Here is a 20622-nt window from a genome sequence, read left to right on the forward strand (position 1 = left end):
TTTATTATACTTTACAACAATAAAGTAGCATTCCTAGAATTCCTGTGGTGTCTGTTTCTTGACCTGGCCAACTCAAAGGGCTGACACCAATGTTGAAAGGCTCACTACTCCCTCATCAGAGGGCGATTAAACCTTGTTTTTAGATTCTGCAGTTAGTGACAAATCCTTGGGAATCTTTCTGTCCTCAAAACAAATTGCCAAGGCATTTTTTACAGCAAGTGGATATACAAATAACGAACTTGCACAATGCCATGATACAACTTGAATTGATAAAGAATAGGTTGTTTGGGGGAATGTTTCTATAAAGAAGATATGCTGTCCTCAATAAGTATGGTTTGCATGTCACACTAGAACATACCTACATTAAAGATGTCTCTCTCATTGAATTAATATCACTGACACAGTCCATTAGGATAGTGTATCTTCTATTTCTTATTAACTAGGATATGGAATATATTAGAAGAATAAATATATACACTACATTTTAATGCACTATAAAATATGGCAACCCCCATTTCTGTAAACTTACTTTTAAAATAAAGTTTCTGCATTATCTTGGGTGTCTGTTAACCTATTCACAGTGATGCACTTTTAAGAAGCTACACATTGCTGATTAAATTGCTTTTAATTCATTAGCTAGGAGATAGAAGATTCCCGTAATTGGCCTTTTAATTTGGGGGAATCACTAGAATGAATTATGTGCTTCGAGATATCCATTGGGAGCTCACTTGCTACAAAGTAGCCTGTAAACAACTTAAATAAATTTCAATTTTAACACCTATACTCCCCCCTCTTTTTTTTAAGAGATCAGCTGATCATTCTAGTTTTGCATGAAATAGATTCTTTGTGGAAAAATTTACAGTGAACTCACTTAAATATCAGCCGAATAAAATGTGTTGCAACCTTTCCTTAAATTTTAAGCAAGTTATTTGTAGAGCTGCACAGCTGCACAACTCCCAGATGCTTATATATAACTATAGAGAAAGGTCATTACATTCATGTTATAGAAAGGAGCCATCACGCTAACTGGAACAGAGAAAGGAACTTGGGGAGGTGGGGGAGGGTTGAGCAAAAGAGAGGATGTAAATTAGCAGGGACCCCTTGTCTGAAGTCAAAAATAGATCATTCATATTTATATAGCGTACTTGTATTTTCCTTAGTAATCATAATGAATGATGTTTCTGTTCTGCCCTGTGCCTTTGGACTGTAGAGTATCATAAGATTTCATTTTGTCCCCCATACTATTTAACATTAAACCTGGGGGGGGGGTGGGAGGGGGGAGAACTCTCTCCAGATTTGAGAAAAAGCATCATATAGCTTTACCTCTTATTTTCTGTCTGCTACTTCTAGGCTAACTATGAAATTTGCTTGAAAGTAGCATTGAAATACATAAAAGCAAAACAGCTGAAAGTTAATCAAAGCAAGATGGAATTATTCTGAGAGAGATAAAGAGAATCAGCAAGCATTGGACAGGAAAATATGTTAACTTTATTTCAGTTTAAAGTGTTCTATAATATAGACTCATATATATACTTACGTTACAATAAAAAAAGTAACTGCTAACCATATCTTAAAATAACTGATTTCCTATAGCAGGTCATCTAATACATTCGAAGGAAGTCTATAATTTTACATTTCTTATATAATTCTTATATTGCTGGAAGCTTTGCTTACGCAACTAAAAGATGGAGTGGCTATTTTTACAAGGAAGTGACCAGTAATGTCATGCCTTACTTGGGAGATTCATATATGTACCTAGTTGAGCGGTTTGTGGCATAGATTGCTAGGCTAAGGAGTCCTATCATCTAATCTTACATTCTGATGTTACATCACTTCTTGCTTTGGAAAGTTCTCTCAAATGTAGAATTGGTTCACTGTTTTTCGCAAAAGTCTGTCTGAAAAGCACCAAGTTAAAAATGGGAAAACAAAATGTCATAGTTGCTTTAACTATATAGTTGCTCCTACGGATATATTAATATGGACACTTGAAATTTCATTATTTGTATTATATACAACATTTAAAGTAAAGGTTGTGCTATCATAGTTCTAGTTCTTAGGAATCCAGAATTACAAAAAGAGATTAAACAAAGAGATTTTTTTTAACGTAGATTATTTTTATGGTTCATAATGTGATTGTTACTATAGTGTTTATAATAGTTTATATGCCAGTTATTAAAATAAGTTTTGCAATGCATGCTAATTGATTTTTATAGGGGAAAAAAGTATTTATATGCTTTTAGCGCTAAATATGTTGCAAAAATTCTAATAATAGTTTGTATAGAAAGCCAGAAGTTTCTTATTTCCTTGAATTTTAATTAATCAGAAAATTTAAGATTGAAATACTATACATTTGAATGTGATTTCTTTCCCAAATAAAAATCCATAAGATGGACTGCAGTGTTCTTTTCAGATAAATTAAGGGTTATAGCAGATACAGGACTCATGCACCTTATGCTAGCCATCTGTGGAGCTAGCTTAAATTGCTTAAACTATTCCATATTACTTATCTAATGCATACATTGGCCTACACCTGCCTTTGAGGGAAAAGTGTGGGTGGGTGATAGATAGTTATAAACGTCTGCCTTGTAGAAGAAACAAGAGTTACATTTCTTCCCTTGTAATTCTAGAATCCAGACATCCTGTTAAACCAAATATCAAGAGATTCCCAGCAGGCAAAAGGATGTACATCTATGCATAACACAGGGTTAAAATATATAAAATTCACTGCTACAGAATGTAGCGGTGATTACTAACTTAGATGGCTTTAAAAGGGATTTAGCCTTAGACAGTACTACATAAATTAGTCATTAAGAAAGCTATTTAAGGTCAAGAAACCAGGAGACTGAGAGTTCTAGTCCCGCCTTAGGCATGAAAGCCGGCTGGGTGACTTTAGGCCAGTCCCTTTCTGTCAGCCCAACCCACCTCACAGGGTTGTTGTTGTGGGGAAAATAGGAGGAGGAAGGAGTATTAGGTATGTTCGCCTCCTTGAGTTATTTATAAAAATAATAAAGGTGGGATAAAAATAAAATAAAAAAAATATTTATAATGGCTGTGATCCTTAGCATCATAGCAGACATTGAATGCAATTTCCTTAGAAATCTCATACCATATTTCTGAGCATCTCAAAACCAATACAAAAAAAGAATACTAGACTAGAAAGGCCATTGGCCTCATCCATGTGTACACTAATGTTTTTTTTAAAACACACACACAGATATATATTTTTTTTTTAAAAATTTTTTGATTAAAATAGTAAAATCTAATACAAACTAAACTTAACCATAAAAAGAGAATAGAAAGGATTAAAAAGTGCAAGAAATAAGAAAAAAGTAATAATATAATCAAGAAAGAGTGGGGGAGATGGGTGGTAATAAAAATATGACAAATGAATAAATAAATAAAGAGAAAAGAAATATATAAAGAAGTGACTTCCAACCTTCATCACAACGTATAAACAACTTTAGTGATTCTCCACCTCCTCTAAGCTTGCAAACATTTATTTCTTCATCCCATATCCCATCTTTTATCTATAAACAAATCCATAAAATGTTATCTTTTTAGTCCTGGTGTCAGCAGAAAGTCCATAAAGTTTTGTCAGAAGTAACAACATATCTTGTTTTAACCTTGGTTGTTTTAGAGAGATACTTGCCTAAAACCAACTTTATATTCCTTCCTTTTACTTCGAACAGTCTTAATCTTTATTTCATTCAAATTGTCGTAGGATTTGGTTTCTGTTCATTTCTTCTTTGTCCCACCACAGAGTTCTTCATGGCTTTAACAGGCCTCTTTTGTAAATCCAGAAGGAAAAAATTATCCAGATCATTCTCTTGGTTTGTCATTTGTATTTCCCTTTTAAATTTTAAAACCTCAACCAGTTTCTTTTGTAGATCCCATGAAACATCTTTTTCTAAGTTATTATCTTGGCCTGTCAGTTGTTAATCCACTTTCGATACCATCTCTATCTTGCCAGATAAAATTTGTTCTACATCTGTCATTTCTTCAGTAACATCTTTTGGACATAGTCTGTCCATAGAAACAGACATCATTGTTGGTATTGTGGCTACTGTTTTCTGATTCCATTCTTCAAAAGTCTCCTTCAGTATTTTAATTGTTAGAATATTTTGTAACATTTTGCAGGTTTGTAAATCTTTCCTCTACCTAAAAACTTTAGTCCCCTCTAGTGTCCAGTTTTTGAAATCATGAAATTGCTTATCTTTGTTATCTCTTGTTAAAACCAAAACAGAATCTATTTCCCAGAAAAAGCTATTTGTTCTTTATAATTAATTCCAAAATCTTACTGTAAAAGTTTCAATGTTCCAATTTTATCTGGACCCTTAGTCCATTTATAACTTTCTAAGATCAAAATCTTATTTAGCATTTTGCTGTTTATTTCAGATTCTTTAAATTCTTAAGCTTATGATTAAAATTTTCTTTCATTCAGGAGTGAAGGCAGACTCACCTGGCGTTTTCAGACTTGTTGATCCAAAGTTCTCTAAAAGCTTAGAAGTAGTTAATGAGCAATTTCCAAAAGTGATTAGAAAGTGAGGTTTGTGAACTTAGCGTCCTTTAAAAGTTTCTGCTGCAGTTGCAAGCAAGATGGCTAATCCCATTGTCTCCTGGTGCTCAAACCCATGGAAAGCTGCTGTCCTGCAGGATCCTCACAAGGAGCCACTGTCCAGAGCACATGTAGGTGATCTCCCGTCCTCTCCTTTTCCAGACAGAGGTGTGCAGGGGTGTGTGAGTAGCCAGCATGGTGTGAGCACAGAAGGGCTGGGGGAGGGTGCGCGGGGGGAGAGACTTAACTCAGTGACTTGCGATCTTCCCTGCTGGCTTCCCCATTGACTTTCTGGGCAAGCCAGCAGGGAAGGTTGCAAATGGCGATCACATAGTCATGGAGCTCTGCAACTGGTGGTTAGTGTGTAATCTGTACAGGCACCACTAGGTCTCAGCTGAGGCATGAAAGCAAGCAAAACGACTAATATGTTTGAAAATAACATTTTATTCAAATTGGTAGAGTTTACCAGATGTTCAGCACTTAAAAAAAAAGTTTTGCTTAAATAAAATGTATAGTGCTATTAGCATTAGCAATTGATAGAAATTCAACCATTCAGCAACAAGACGGGTTTCAAAATATTTGGAGACAAAGAGGCTTTGTACATATGTGTGTGTGGAAGCTTTTGAAGCAGCTGTTCAGGCCTTCTACTGAACACAGCCGCTTTGAGGAGGAGAGATACACTCATGGTAACACACTTTGAAAAGAACCCCTTTTGAATTCTTTACACTACCCTCATTAATCATATGCTAACTTCAGATTGAATAGGCCATCATAGCTTCTTATTTCATAATCAAGAGCATAGCATTATAATATTGAAAAGGGCCACTTGAACAGTAAGTCCAATAATTTGTCCATGCAAGAATGCCTATTAAATGCTAACTGAAGCATCTCCAGCAAATGTGCTAGCCTCTGCCTGAAATACATCTCGCAAAAGGGAGTCTACTATATCCATAGATAATTGTTTTCAGTATCAGTGTATACCATTCAAGCCATGATTTCAAATCTTTGCTTGTTTAAAACCCTGTTTTAAAAAGCCACAGCTACCTTATATTTGAAGATCATGGTTCTGTGATTAGTTTAAAAAAGGTGTGTCTATTTTCACTCCTGATGTAAGCAATAGATGAGGAGGATTATGTGTACCTAACACTCATAGTGGTTCATACATTCAATACTCTGTGTATTGTCTGAAATCACTGGCCTGTTTTGTACATGCATTCCTGAATATGTCAGTAGTCCAGTATCTGGATAAATAATACATTTTCACAACTTTTAAGATTTCCTAAACTAAAAGACAGAACCTTCTAATATATAGGAAGAGTGCCACTCCCGTGGAAAGTAGTTAAATTCAAATATAAAGAAAAAGGATATGAAAGAATGTGATTAAATTGTAGGATGATAACTTTTCCTTTTGATTAGAGTATTTGACACATGAAGTAGAATGACCCATCTGCTATGAATCTTTTAAGAGCTAAATATTTCACTTTTATAGTAGATTAGATTTGTTCATTTTAGATTTACAGCTTTATTCTGTTGGCTGAAAAGATTTAGTTTCTTCCCCACCCTCTTCAAGAATGATTTCCCAATGTTGTAAGCTGTAGGCTACCATATCTAGTGGTAGAACGTTACAGCACAAAAGATGGTGATTGTGGCCTTACACTTGTGGTTGAAATCTGAACATGCAAATGTTGATTGTAAAAATCCTGTCCATTTTGAGTTCTTAAAAATAATATGATTTGCGTGAGTGCTAATAAACATGAGGCATAAATGCTGTGTAGCTTAATTCAAAACATGTCAATTACTTAAAAGTTTCGGTGCACTGATTTATCTATCAGATGATTTATCTATTATTATTGCAATCTTTTCCAGACGGCTGGCTGGCAATGACCTTGCTTTTATTCATCCAAAAGCCTTGTCTGGGTTGAAGGAACTCAAAGTTCTGTAAGTAATCAAATTTCAGCTCTTCATAGTGTAATTCTTCTTTCTTGTCCTGTCAGCATGTTCGCTGATAGAATGAGCTGAACGATATGTTTTTGCTCTAGGTTCCAGTACAGTATAGAGCCAATAATGAGAAAAAACTTATTTTTCTCATAATTCAGATGGAACATTAACTTTTCAATTGCTGAAAGAAAATATGTATTTGTACTTCTTTTTTCTTTAAGGGTTGATGCACAGAACACCGTGGTTCAGCGTGAATTAAAACTGCATGGAACATCTCTGCTATCTTTACCTTTTTATTTATTGTCTGCAATAAATGGACAATAACGCCTGCCTCCCCGGTAACAAGATATTTAGATACAATAATAGCTTGGAGTGAGCTATTACAGGTAGTCCTTGAGTTAATGACCATTTATTCAGTGACCACTTGAAATTACAATGGTGCTGAACAAAGGGACTTACAACTGGCATCTGAAGTTACGGCCATTGCATCGCCTCTGCGGTCACATGATCAAAATTTGGGCGCTTGGCAACTGGCCCACACAACCACAGGGGTGCTTCAACTTCCCCCACCCTCCTATCTTCCCCCATCTCTTTCCTTTTGGGTGCCCTGCACAGCGGCATTCCTTGGTGGCGGCAGCACTGGGGCTGAATTAGAGGCCTGGGGCCTTCAACAGTCTCAGCTGGCTGCTACCACCTCCAGACCTCTAATTCAGTCCCAGCTCAGCCAGCACCGCTGCTGAGGAGTGCCACTTCAAGCCCCATGCCATGGCCGGTCACCTGTGCCACAGTGCAAAGCCCCCCACTCCGCAACTCTGCGCTCCACATACCCTGCGACTGCTGAAGGCCCCGGGCCTCTAATTCAGTCCCAACAAGACTGCCGAGGAATGCCACTGTGCAGGGTGGCCAAAAAGTCAGAGATGAAGGGAGAGATAGGCGGGTGGGGGGAGTTGAAGCAAAGGTGAACACGGCAGGGCAGAAAAAGTATGAGGTACTCACCTAACAATGGCGCTATCCTGGTCTAACAATCGCAACTGGGACTACTGGAACTGCCATCACTAAGCAATGCGATCACATGATGTTTCACCTAATGACTGTATTGCTTAGCGACAGACGTTCCAGTCCCGACTGTGATTGTAAGTCAAGGACTACCTGTAAGAGTTATTTCTTCTGCCATGCTACACCCATACATCTGATGCAGAGATGAAAATCAACTATGTCCTATAGGTGCTTTCCATTTACAAAATGTGGAGTCCTTGGTGCTCTCTGAGCCTTGTTGTTTTCTTGCAGACGTTTCATTGCTAGACTAGGCAACATCTTGAAGATTCATACATCCTTGGGAGAGGGGGTGTTTCCGGCTACCTTTAAAGAGGCATTGGTGCACCCCCTCCTCAAGAAGCCATTGCTGGACCCTACTGTTCTGGACAATTTTTGTCCAGTCTCCCACCTTCCCTTTTTGGGAAAGGTGGCTGAGAAAGTGGTGGCTTTGCAGCTCCAGAGGGTCCTGGAGGAAACGGATTATCTAGACCCCTTTCAGTCAGGTTTCAGGCCCGGTTATGGGACAGAAACGGCATTGGTCACACTTATGGATGATCTCTGGCAGGAGCGGGATGGAGGCAGTGCATCCATCCTCGCTCTCCTTGACCTCTCAGCGGCTTTCGATACCATCGACCATGGTATCCTTTTGGGGTGACTCAGGAAGTTGGGGGTGGGTGGCGTCTTGCTCTGGTTCACCTCCTTCCTCCAGGGCCAGTCCCAGTCGGTGGTAATAGGGAGCAAGAGGTCCGACCCTCGGCCCCTTCTTTGTGGGGTACCACAGGGTTCAGTACTCTCTCCCCTCCTTTTCAACATCTACATGAAACCGCTGGGTGAGATCATCCATCACCACGGGGTGAGGTATCATCAATATGCTGATGATACTCAATTGTACATCTCCATCCCGCGTGAGGTAAGTGATGTTGTGACTGCCTTCTCGTAGTGTCTCGGGGCTGTAGGGGTCTGGATGGGGAACAACAGGCTTCAACTGAACCCTGGTAAGACCGAGCGGCTGTGGGTTAATGGTTCTTCCATATCTGTGACATTATCATCTCTGGTTCTGGATGGGGTTGCACTGCCCCAGACAGACCCAGTGTGTAATCTGGGGGTCCTCCTGGACTCATGGCTCCTGCTCAAAGAGCAGGTGGCAGCCGTGGCCAGGAGAGCCTTTGTACAGCTACGTGCTGTGCACCAGTTACACCCTGTCCTGGATCGGAAGGCCCTTTGAATAGTCACTCACACCCTTGTTATCTCTCATATAGACTATTGCAATGCAATCTACATGGGGCTACCGTTGAAAAGTATCCGGAAGCTTCAGCTGGTCCAGAATACAGCCGCATGAGCTGTTTCTGGTGCCCCCAGAAGGGCACATGTAACACTGCTGCTCCGTGAGCTGCATTGGGTACCAGTTTGCTTCCGGGTCCAATTCAAGGTGTTGGTTATCACCTTTAAAGCCCTGAATGGCATGGGGCCAGGTTACCTGAGGGACTGCCTCTTCCCCATTACATCAGCCTGTCCCACCCGATTGTGCAGAGAGGGCATGCTGCAGACCCCGTCTCTAAGACAACTTCGTTTCGCAGGGTCCAGGAAGCGGGCCTTCTCTGCAGTGGCACCCGCCCTATGGAACATGCTGCCCCAGATGTCCTAACAAGCAGGAACCACGCTGAGATGAGGAATAGGTCTCTAGTGTGTTATTACTGCTACATTAGACAGAAATCCTAACAAACTGAAGAAGCGTGAGAAAACCCATACAGATAAACCCCAAAAGTCAAGGCGGGTCTGTTCTGTGTCTCACAGCTCAAATTCTCGCTACTATGCATGCGTTTTTCCCCCTGGATAGGGGCCCCCTCCTGCTCACTGTCAGTGCTCATGACACCGGAGATGAGATTGGCCCCGTCGCTCCTAGCCTTTCGGAGGAGTCTGAAGACCTGGTTCTGCTGCCTCACTTGGGGTGGAGAGGGGAATAGATCTACATGGGGATGGCTGCTATAGACCACTCCTCCCACACTTGGACTGTTTTAGGTTCTTTTGCCAGTTGGACTTTTTTATTTTTTACTCTTATTTATATGATTTATTACTGTAATTTTATATTGTGTATTTTATTCATTGTATGATTGTTTTAACTGATTACTGTAAACCTCCCAGAGTCCCCCGAAGGGAGATGGGCGGGGACAAATTGAATGAATGAATGAATGAATGAAGAATGAATGAATGAATGAGTAAATAAAAAAACAAGGCTCAGAGAGCACCAAAGACTCCAAAGTTCAACCCTGAGCTACAAATATTCGCTTCGATTTACAAAATGTTTTCTTGCAGGCATTTGTGGCAAGATGTATCTACAGATTAGGCCAGAAGTGGACAAATGTCCCATTAGTGCCTAAGAACCTCTGATTATGTACTAGATAAAATGTTTTGGGATAAAGGAAAAGGAACTAGTCCATAAAGGATTGCCTTAAAGTGTTCTTTGTTTTGTTTTTCATTAGAATAAGAGAAAAACAGCTATAACAAGGGTAGTAAAGTTTTTCTTAAGAGATACAGACTTCAAGTTATATTACTCTGAGACATTTAATTCAGAATTCCAAAATGTGGGAGGAGGCATATATAAAAGGTATAGCAGGAACAAATTGTGCTAACTCTGTGGACATTAATTTACAGCTCGCTCTCTTTCTTTCTTTCTTTCTTTCTTTCTAGCACTTTGCAGAACAATCAGCTGAAAACTATTCCTAATGAGGCCATCAGGGGACTCAGTGGATTACAGTCCTTGTAAGTATTGTTGCCCGAGTGCACATTAGTTTGGTTTCCTATTTTATAATTTCATGAATTATTTTGCATTTTGGAAAATATTAACATTTTATACATGATTGTTCATACAGCAGTATTAACTTTTGCAAATGCAAGACTTTCCTAACAAAAGTTCAAATAAATAAAATAAAAAAGCCTAACAATATATGCAGCTCAGCTTTGGAAGCTCCAGAGAGTTTATTATAGGTTCTTTTTTTAATTAATTAATTGATTCATTTTGCTACAGGATATATACCCTGTCATATTCAAGTAATTATAGGTGATTTAATGGTGTATAAAATAAATAGAAACACCTCAAGTAATTTATCAAATATATATGTGTGTGTGTGTGTGTATGATCAGTCTGTCTCTCTCTTTGTTAGTAGTTCTTGAGGACCAGTTTCAGAAGGCTTTCTCTTACATGAATGTTACCATTTTCATTTTTCTTATTTGTAGTTTATATTGTATGAATTTTTATTTTTATATTATTTTTGCAGCAGTTTTATTCTTACCATGGATGTTTTAATCTGTATTTGTTCTATCTAAGCCACCAAATCTTTTTTTTTATTATGGCAGCATAGAATTATGTTTAATATAACTTATATTAACACTTACATTTGTTTTTAAGAACCACTGAGAGGTATTGTATTTGCAAAAGATTAGGGTTAAGTTTGAGAGTTAACGTCATAGTTGTCTCCCATTCTCAAATTTTAAATTTGTGCTGTATTGACAATATTATGCACCACAGGCACCCTAGTGAATGATTGAAATTGTGCTCAACAGCCTGGTGTGAGGGTAGAGAGACAAAACTAAAATATAAGTAGGGTGATTGAGAGCACCCTGACTGGGCTAGCTTTTTCTATATTACCTGAAGCTATAGAACATCTATCAAGGATAATCTTAATATATAATGTAATACAGAAATCTGCCTTGCAGTTTGTATGAGTAATGGTCAGAAGATCTTCATTTGGCAGTATGCCTTCGGGACATGATCTCAGAAATGTTTCAGAGGTTGTCAAATACAGAGCACAGGAGATTAACTTAAAAAGACCATAAAATAGTTTCTTGTGTCTATATTATGGTATTAACAGAATTTAACATTTTGAGGAAGGTTTTGTTCCAAGGAAAAATGCTTTGAAGATCATTGAGGTATGTAGTCTCAAAGTAGGTAACACTTAATATGTAAAATACTGGAAAATCTCTTTATTACCAAGGCTCTTTTTCACTAAAAATACTTATATTGACTAAAAAATACTTAAGCTATGATCACATTCCAGAATTTTCCAAACTAAATGTGACTGAGCTGCATGTCTGGCACCTTTCCCCTCTACATGGGAAGGGTGCTTTAGGGGGATTTTTCCTTGATGACAAAATACATTTTTCCTCCTCAGAAGCTTTTGACATTTTACCAAGGATAGTTTAATTTCCTGCCTTGAGTGTATGTTTTAGTAGCTTTTGAGTTATTGAGATACACATTATCTGAAAAGCTGGCTATTTTTTTTTTTTGTTAAACTTTTAAATCTTTTTTGAGCTATTATTAAAGTTGTTTGCAAAACTTTTACAGTTCCTGATATTAGCACAACTGTTTGCTAACAAAATAAAAATAAAAACAGCCTGCTTGCTTGCTTACAGAAGCTGGAAGCTGTTCAGTGAACAGTTTGCGCAAATGAAAGATTGAAAATGTGCTTTTTAGATCAAAGAGCTATTATCTGAAAGGTCTGTCTGTATTATCAGGTGCTGTACAACTTTCAGGCCAAACTTTAGGCTTATTTGAGGTGACTGTGTTATATTCAAGAATAGAATAATCCAGGTGGGTTTCCTGGACAAAGTGTAAAATGATTGACAAGCCATGAAATATTAAATCAGTGTTTGTTACCATGAGCAGAACAGAGGAAGCTGTTAGTTTGTGCCCTGTGTAATTAAAACTCTGTTGTCTTCTTTTCTCTTCACTGTATTCCATTATATCATCTTTACACTACAGAGTCATAGAGAATCTAATTGTGTGGAAGTATAACATGTAAAGGGACAATAAGGCATAATCTTTTTAGAAGTTCTTGATTCATACTGCTATTTTATTCTTGCTGCTGATTATTTTTTATTATTGACTTGGTATTTAGTGCTTGAATTTTATTACAAGGTAACTGTCAGGGTTGCCTCGTTCCCCAATAAGACACGGACTCACTTAGATGGGGCTAAGGATTTCCGTTTATTGGGTAGAGAGTGCATACACGCAAAAAGACGGGAATGCGGGCGTGGTTGTGGGGTACCTCGTATATACCCGCGGTGCGGACCTTGCCGTCCACCACCCCCCATTGTCCCACAAGCTGGATCCGGATCCTTGATGGGCGATCTGGAAGCGATACCGGTCTGGCGATGGGCGATCATGAGGAACATCGCTGGTTTCCTCTGTCTCCTTCCCGTGTCCGGTGCAGGTGTATCCCCCGGGATAATGTGGAGATGTTCGGGTGATATGTTGATGGCTCCTCTGGTCTGGGCAAAGGTGTGCCTCCTTTGTCCTGGTGATTGCTTTAGTGTTTAAGGGATTAGGATTATTCCTTCCTCCTTCCTTCCCCCTTTCTGAAAGGCATGTTCCCCGTTGTGATGCATGGATATGTCCTGACTCCCAGGAAACACTCTGAGACAAGGAACTGTTCTCTAATGTTTATTGCTAGTACATAACAGTAATCCTAACAAACTGAACAAGCGTGGGAAAAACCCAGCCATATAAACCTCGCAGGTTAAGGCGGTCCCAATCTGTGCCTCTTGGAATGGCTCACCAATTCCTCAGTGCTACGCATGCGCTTAACAGTCTGGAAGGGAGCCCCCTGCTCGCCATCCTTACTCATGACAGGATGCCTTGCAATGGGGAACATGACATACTGCCCCCCCAAAAAAACTTCAAGGTGCCGGTTTGTCAGGGTATGCTTCATGGAAGCATTTGACAAGCCGCTGTGCTGAGACATCTCGAGTCTGCACCCACTCTGGGTGGGGGAAATGTCTCCAGCGGATCAGGTACTGTAGGGTGCCCCTTAGCCTTCTGGAGTCCAGTACCTCCTTGATTTTGAAATGTTGTTGTCCATCTATCATGATGGGCAGGGGCGGGGGGGGGTTGTTGTGCCACTTTGAAGCGGTGACTGGTTTCAGTAGGGCACAATGGAATACCGGGTGTATGCGTTTCAAGTTGTGTGGCAATTCTAACTTGAAAGTCACTGGGTTGATTATCTCTATGATTGGGAACGAGCCAATGAATTTGGGTGCCAGTTTCTTCGAGGACTGCGGAGACTTAATGAACTTAGTGGAGAGGTAGACCCTATCTCCCACTTTGAAGTTCAGCCATGCAGCCCTGTGGTTGTCTGCGAACCGCTTGTAGGTTGCTTGAGCGTCTGAGAGAGCCAGCTGGATGACGGGCCAAACCGTGGCCAGTTGCGCCGCCCAGTCATCTGGGGAACAAGGCGGGGTGTCCGGTTGTGGCAATTCCGGGATCGGGACAAAGTCTCTACCATATACCACCTTGAATGGGGTGTGACCTGTGCTCTGGTGCACTGCATTGTTGTATGCCACCTTGGCAAAGGGGAGCAAATCTACCCAGTCGTCTTGCTGGTAATTTATAAATGATCGTAGGAATTGGTCCAGGGTGGAGTTAAGAATCTCCGTAGAGCCATCCATGTGGGGGTGCCAAGCAGTGGACACTGCTTGCTTGGTTCCAATTAATTTTAAAAATGCCTTCCAGAATTTGGAAGTGAATTGTGTGCCCCTATCCGTCACCAAACAGGAGGGGGCGCCGTGCAATTTGTAGATGTGATTTAGGAAGAGGCGTGCCAGCTGTTGGGTGGAGGGAATGGAGGCGCAGGGTACAAAGTGTGCCTGTTTGGAGAAATAGTCTTTTACCACCCAGATAACCATTTTTCTCTGGCTGGGTGGTAGATCCACAATAAAGTCCATTGAGATTTCTTCCCAGGGGCGGGAGGGGCTTGCTACCGGCTGCAACAGTCCTTGGGGCTTCCCCACTTTTCGTTTGGCCATGGCACATGTGGGGCAAGCAGCGACATATTCTTTTACGTCCCTCCTAAGAGTGGGCCACCAGAATTGTTGTCTGACTAAAAGGTAAAGGTAAAGGTTTCCCTTGACGTAAAGTCCAGTCGTGTCCGACTCTAGGGGGCGGTGCTCATCTCCGTTTCAAAGCCTTGGAGCCGGCGTTGTCCATAGGACACTTCCGGGTCATGTGGCCAGCATGACTCACGGAACGCCGTTACCTTCCCGCCGAAGCGGTACCAATTAATCTACTCACATTTGCATGTTTTCGAACTGCTTGGTGTGCAGAAGCTGGGACGAGCAACGGGAGCTCACCCCGCCGCGCGGTTTCGAACCGCCGACCTTCCGATCGACAGCTCAGCGGTTTAACCCGCAGCGCCACCGCGTCCCTTGTTGTCTGACTAGATGCAGCGTTTTTACAAACCCGAAGTGCCCAGCCGTTTTGTCGTCATGTGAACGGCTCAAAACCTCCGCTCGCATTTGCTCTGGCACGTACAGGTTGTTCTGTTTCCAAGCCAAACCGTTTGTAAAAGATACATTGTGTTGGTTGGCTTGCAACCATGTATCTGTTTTGAGGGCTTGAGCGAACTGTTGTTGCAAGCTAGGTGAAATTGACATGCGTCTCCCTCCCTCTGCGGGTGGCTGCGCTGGGGTGTGCTGTGTTCCGGTTTGGCTGTGCGTGACGGCTTGGCAACCCAGCTGTGTGTCGGTCCACACAGTGCCTACAATGTCGGATGCCTGACTGGCATCCTGGGGTCGCCTGGAGAGAGTGTCGGCTAAGAAGTTCTTCCTCCCCGGTATGAACTTTAGCTTGAAATAAAAGCGGCTGAAAAACTGCGCCCAGCAAACCTGTTTGGGGCTGAGGCGTTTCGGAGTGCTGAGAGCCTCTAGGTTTTTGTGGTCCGTCCAGACCTCGAAGGGGCAAGTGGCCCCTTCCAGGAGGTGCCGCCATGCCTCTAGGGCGGCTTTGACGGTGAAAGCCTCCTTTTCCCATACGTGCCATCTCCGTTCCGTTTCAGAGAACTTGCGGGAAAGGTATGCGCAGGGCTTCAGCTGATTGTCAAAATCTCGCTGAAGCAGGAGTGCCCCGATGGAAAAATTGGAAGCATCTACTTGTACCACGAAAGGCTTGGTGGGGTCAGGGCGTTGTAGCACTGGCTCTGCTGTAAAGAGGCTTTTGGGGTGATCAGAAGCCTTTTGACAGTCAGCAGTCCAGTTCAGGAGCGCTCCCGGGTTTCGTGACTTGCGCGTGTCTCCCAAGCCCTTTGTTCGGAGTAGGTTGGTTAGAGGCAGCACAATTTCTGCCAGTCCCTGGATAAAACCCCTGTAAAAATTCATAAATCCGAGGAAACTTTGTAGTTGCCTCCTCATGCGTGGGCGCTCCCATGCTAGGATGGCTTGGACCTTACTTGGGTCCATCTCGATGCCCCTCGCAGAGATTCTGTAACCGAGATAGTCTATTTGTGATTTGTGAAACTCGCACTTAGAGAGCTTGGCAAATAGCTCTACTTTGCGGAGTTTCTTGAGCACTTGCTTAACCAAGCGTTCATGCTCCTCTTCCGTCTCCGAGTATATTAGTACATCGTCTAAGTAGACGAGGACCCCCTTGAACAAGTGGTCGTGCAAGACCTCGTTAATCAGTTGCATAAATACCCCTGGTGCTCCCGCCAGACCAAATGGTAACACCTTATATTGAAACGACCCCAGAGGGCAGTTGAAAGCCGTCTTCCACTCGTCCCCCTCCCGTATACGGAAATAGGCCTCCCGCAAGTTCAGTTTGGAAAATGTTTTGCCCTTAGAGAGGTGTGCTAGGATGTCCTTGATCAGGGGTAAGGGATAGTTGTTTGATATGGATGCGGCATTCAAGCTGCAGTAGTCCGTACAGAGCCTTAATGGCCCATCCTTTTTCTCCCTGAAAAGGACTGGGGCTCCGACCAGTGAGTTAGTGGACTCAATGAATTCGCGTGCTAGATTCTTGTCCACGAACTCCCGCAATGCTGCCAGCTCTTTCTGGGTCATCGCATAAATTTTGGGCTTTGGTAAGGGTGTATTCGGAACCAGTTCTATTGCACAGTCCGTCTTTCTGTGGGGGGGGAGTTTGTCTGCCTCTTTCTCCCCGAACACATCTGCGAACTCCGCGTACCTGTTTGGCAAGCCTTCCAGGGCTGTTGCCTCCAGATGCGTTGTTGTGGACGCCGCCCTCCCCACCACAGCACGGGGGACCTGATCCCCTGTAGGCGCTTGGTAGGAACCGTCTGAGAAGGTGATTGTCCTGGTTTCCCAATTGATGTGTGGGTTCCGTCGTACCAACCACGGGATACCCAGGATTATTAAGGGTTGGCCCACCGGTGCCACGACAAATTGCAGTCTTTCCCGGTGGCTGCTGAGCTGCAGCGCCACTTCGTCGGTGTATTGGGTGACCAGGCCCCCTCCCGCCGCTGATCCGTCCAATTGGGTAAACACTATATGGTGCTGAAGTGGATAGCAGCGGAGGTTTAAATCGGCCGCCAGGTCCGGGTGCATTAGGCACCTGGAGCAGCCTGAGTTGATTAGGGCCCAAATTTCGACGGACTTCAGCTGTGACTTTAATTCAACCTTGACGTACAAGGTGGGGCAGTTTGCACTCACCCAGCTGTCACTGCGCCCTTCTTGCTTCTTCACCTGCCCTCTGGCGCTTCTTAGGGCAGGTGGTTGGCGTTTCCCGCCGGCTCATCTTCATCGCTCTCTGCCTCTTCAATGGAGTAGGGTAAGGCTTTCAGTCCGACTTCCCCACTAGCCGCTGGCATCTTTTTGGGCGGTGTTGGTGGTTTGCCCAGTGGTTTCCTCAGTCTGCTGTTGTTTGTTTTTGCGTTCGGGCAGGCTGCGGCTTTGTGGTCCTCCTTTCCGCAACGGAGGCATTGCCCCTTGGCAAACCGTCGCTCCCTCTCCTCCCTCCAGGATTGGGGTGCTGCTCTCGTCGATCTGGTCGCGGTTCGGAGTCCCCTCGCCGTTGCTGTTTGCAGGGCTGTCTGCTTTGCTTGCAGGAAGGTTTCTTGGGCATTTTCCGCCTTACTGGCTAGTCGTATCCACTCAATGAGAGTGTTTGGGTCGTCCCTGCATAACACCCACCTCAAAACGTTCAGGTTCAGACCTTCCTTGAAACGCTCGATCAGGGTCAATTGCGACCAGTCCTCCACCTTTCCAGCCAGGGCTTGGAATTCCATGGCATAGTCTGCCATGGAGCGTTGCCCCTGGCTGATTCCCCTTAGGGCTCTTTTTGCTCTGTCCTTCTCAAGGGGATCTCTAAAATGTAGATCGAGCGCCCAGAGGAACTTGTCGACGTGATCGAGTTCTGGGGCATCTGCTTGGCATAGCTGTACGTACCAATCAGCTGCCCTTCCTTTTAGTTTGTTTGCTATGGCATTGATTTTGCCTTTTTCGGATCGGAAATATGGTCCATATTCCTCCATGTAATTTTTTGTGTTTGTGATGAAGAATGACAGTGTGGTCGGGTCTCCGTCGAACTTGACCCCGAGGTCTTTGACTCCTGCTCCCGCTGGGCTCCACCTCACCTCTGAGCATCTGGGCGCCTCCCGGGCTGCTGGGGTTCTCCATTCTCCCTGTGGGGATTCCCTCGGCCGGGTTCCGGGCGGCGTTGCTCCTGTCTCGTGCCGGCTCCAGCCTCATCCCAGTCGTTGCGTTTCCGGGATGGGGGGGGGGAGGCGACCTCCTTGTTAGCTCGGCGCGAAGATCTCTACCCGGCGCTGGCTCAGCTTCTTGCCATCTCCGTCCCCGCCCCAGATGTCTCGTCTTGGAGGTTGGGGGGGGGGGTGATGTGCTTCTGGAGCCTGGTTCTGGCTCACCTCTCCCTCGGGCTTCCCGCCCGATTGCCAACCTCAGGAGCAGCTGTTCTATCGACTCCAGCCTTGATTCCACCGTGCTGAGCCGCTCATCAGCTTGGGAGCCGTCCGTGGGCTGTCCGCTCCGCCGCCTTCCCTCAGGTCCTGGGGTTGTCGGGAACCGCTGTTCTCTCACCTCTTTCGACAGCCGGAACGCTCTGGGCAGGGATCCTGCCGTCTCATCCAGGGTGACCCACTCACCTTGCAACTCTCTGGTGGCTTCGAGAGTCCCGCTCCTCCCGGTCTCCTCCTCCGAGCTCGATCCCGAACCTACCCAGACTTCGTGGTGTTGGGGGGTATGGGTCCTGCCAATCGCTCGTTCCGTGGAGCCGGGTGACCTGTCGCCAGTCCTTGGGTTGCTGCCGCTCTGTTGGTTGATTCTGTCCATCGCCAAATCGGGTCCCTCACAGATGAGATCTGGATTGGTGCTGGCAGAAAATTTTTTTTCTCGATTCCCGTGTTTATGTCAGGGTTGCCTTGTTCCCCAATAAGACACGGACTCACTTAGATGGGGCTAAGGATTTCCGTTTATTGGGTACAGAGTGCATACACGCAAAAAGACGGGAATGCGGGCGTGGTTGCAGGGTACCTCGTATGTACCCGCGGTGCGGACCTTGCCGTCCCCCCCCCCCATTGTCCCACAAGCTGGATCCAGATCCTTGATGGGCGATCTGGAAGCGATACCGGTCTGGCAATAGGCGATCATGAGGATCATCGCTGGTTTCCTCTGTCTCCTTCCCATGTCTGGTGCAGGTGTGTCCCCCAGGGTAATGTGGAGATGTTCGGGCGATATGTTGATGGCTCCTCTGGTCCGGGCAAAGGTGTGCCTCCTTTGTCCTTGTGATTAGTGTTAAAGTGTTTAAGGGATTAGGATTATTCCTTCCTCCTTCCTTCCCCCTTTCTGAAAGGCATGTTCCCTGTTGTGATGCATGGATGCCTTGCAACGGGGAACATGACAGTAACTTCTGTTAATGATTATAAGTTCCTTCTAAATTTCTTGTCCAGAAGTAATTGGACATCCTTCAGAGAATTAATACACTTGCTTGGCATTGCTTTCTTCATCTTGCCAGGAAAACACTTTATCAAAGGATGCTGTTATAGCCTTCTATTGTGTTCATTGCCTGTCAGTTCTGATCTATGCTCTTGGGAATAAGTTATCAATTTGGCAAGTTCCTGCATATCATTCATTCATTTGTATCCTACAATAAGATATAATTGATGCTTGGCTTGTTCTGGCTGCTTTTATATGCTTTGGAAATAGTTGAAGGATATCTGATGGGACGTTAAAAATAAAATTGACATTTTGCCAGCTGACCACAATTTTATTGACTAGAATTTAAAATAGATTGCTTATGACCAAATGTTTCAGAGAAAGCTGAAGCTCTTACATAAATTGTAATTTGACTTTATAATCATCATTTTTTCTTTCATTTTTTGTAAACATAGTTCATCAACAAAACACAGACCATTTTCAAAAGTGTAGTAAAAAGCGTAAGTACTGTATATATAATAAAAGCATAATAGCTATATAAGAGAAAAGAAAAGACATAATTTAGGAGAGTATAACAGTCTACTGTAATTTTAAGGGGAATTTTTTTTTAAACTTACTTGTTCACTGTTTTTATCAAAAAGGATATTTGTATAGGCAGAAATCATTTAGTAAGAAAACTTCATTAAAGGAAGGAATAATATAAGCCAAATCTTAAGGATTCAAGTCTTCACTATTACGTTAATTTTTCAGCAAATGCTATTCACTACACTTTTTAAAATTATTGATTTAAAGAAATTTAGTGGTAAAAGGTTAAAAAAAAACCCTAGTTTTTCAGTGCTTTGTCATAACCAACCCCATGGTGATGAGACTCTAGAAGTATACAGTTGTTAGTTAAGCATGAGGAAGGAGTTCCTAATGTTTTACTATTTTATACATCTTGAAGGAAATGCTAGAACCATGGTGAAATTAATTATCAGAGGTAGTTGTGTGATTTTTTCCAATTTTCTCAGAAAGACCAACAAAACCCCAAGCTCAACAGAGACATTGCCATCTGTAATGATAAAAAGTAATATGTATCTTGTTGGAACTTATGAACAAATATTTTTCCAAACTATAATCAGCAGAAATAAGTTTCTAGCTATAATCAAATCTACCAGCTGAAGTCCTCTATTTTCCTATTTTTTAAACTGGTAGTATATATCCACATATTTAAAACATGAGTGAACAAGAAACAGAAGGAAGAACAGGAACTATTTCTGTCTTTTTCAAAAGTGTAAGATAAATTTTAAACATGGATTTGTATAGTAGATACTAATCTCTTAATATCAAGAATGATAATGCTCTAATTCATTGGGAGCATGTACAAAACCAATTTATATTCAAGGTTTATATTCAATTTATATTTGAAACAAGAA

The 20622-nt window shown here is 42.7% G+C and overlaps 1 protein-coding gene and 1 long non-coding RNA gene across 3 annotated transcripts in view; one reads left to right on the forward strand and one right to left on the reverse strand.

Moving 5' to 3' along the window:
* The window catches only part of LGR4 (leucine rich repeat containing G protein-coupled receptor 4), a 122249-nt gene that overhangs the window by 59168 nt on the left and 42459 nt on the right, over positions 1–20622 (forward strand). For both annotated transcript variants that reach the window (XM_063289554.1, XM_063289555.1), the window contains exons 3-4: positions 6422–6493; positions 10217–10288. In XM_063289554.1, the coding sequence (XP_063145624.1) occupies positions 6422–6493; positions 10217–10288 (144 nt within the window). The remainder of the gene's footprint in view (positions 1–6421; positions 6494–10216; positions 10289–20622) is intronic.
* Positions 1–20622, reverse strand: part of LOC134487636 (uncharacterized) — a 129918-nt gene that overhangs the window by 27287 nt on the left and 82009 nt on the right. The gene's annotated exons all lie outside the window — the stretch shown is intronic.

This window comes from Candoia aspera, chromosome 1, assembly GCF_035149785.1.
Source record: "Candoia aspera isolate rCanAsp1 chromosome 1, rCanAsp1.hap2, whole genome shotgun sequence".
In the NCBI taxonomy this organism is placed as follows: domain Eukaryota; kingdom Metazoa; phylum Chordata; class Lepidosauria; order Squamata; family Boidae; genus Candoia; species Candoia aspera.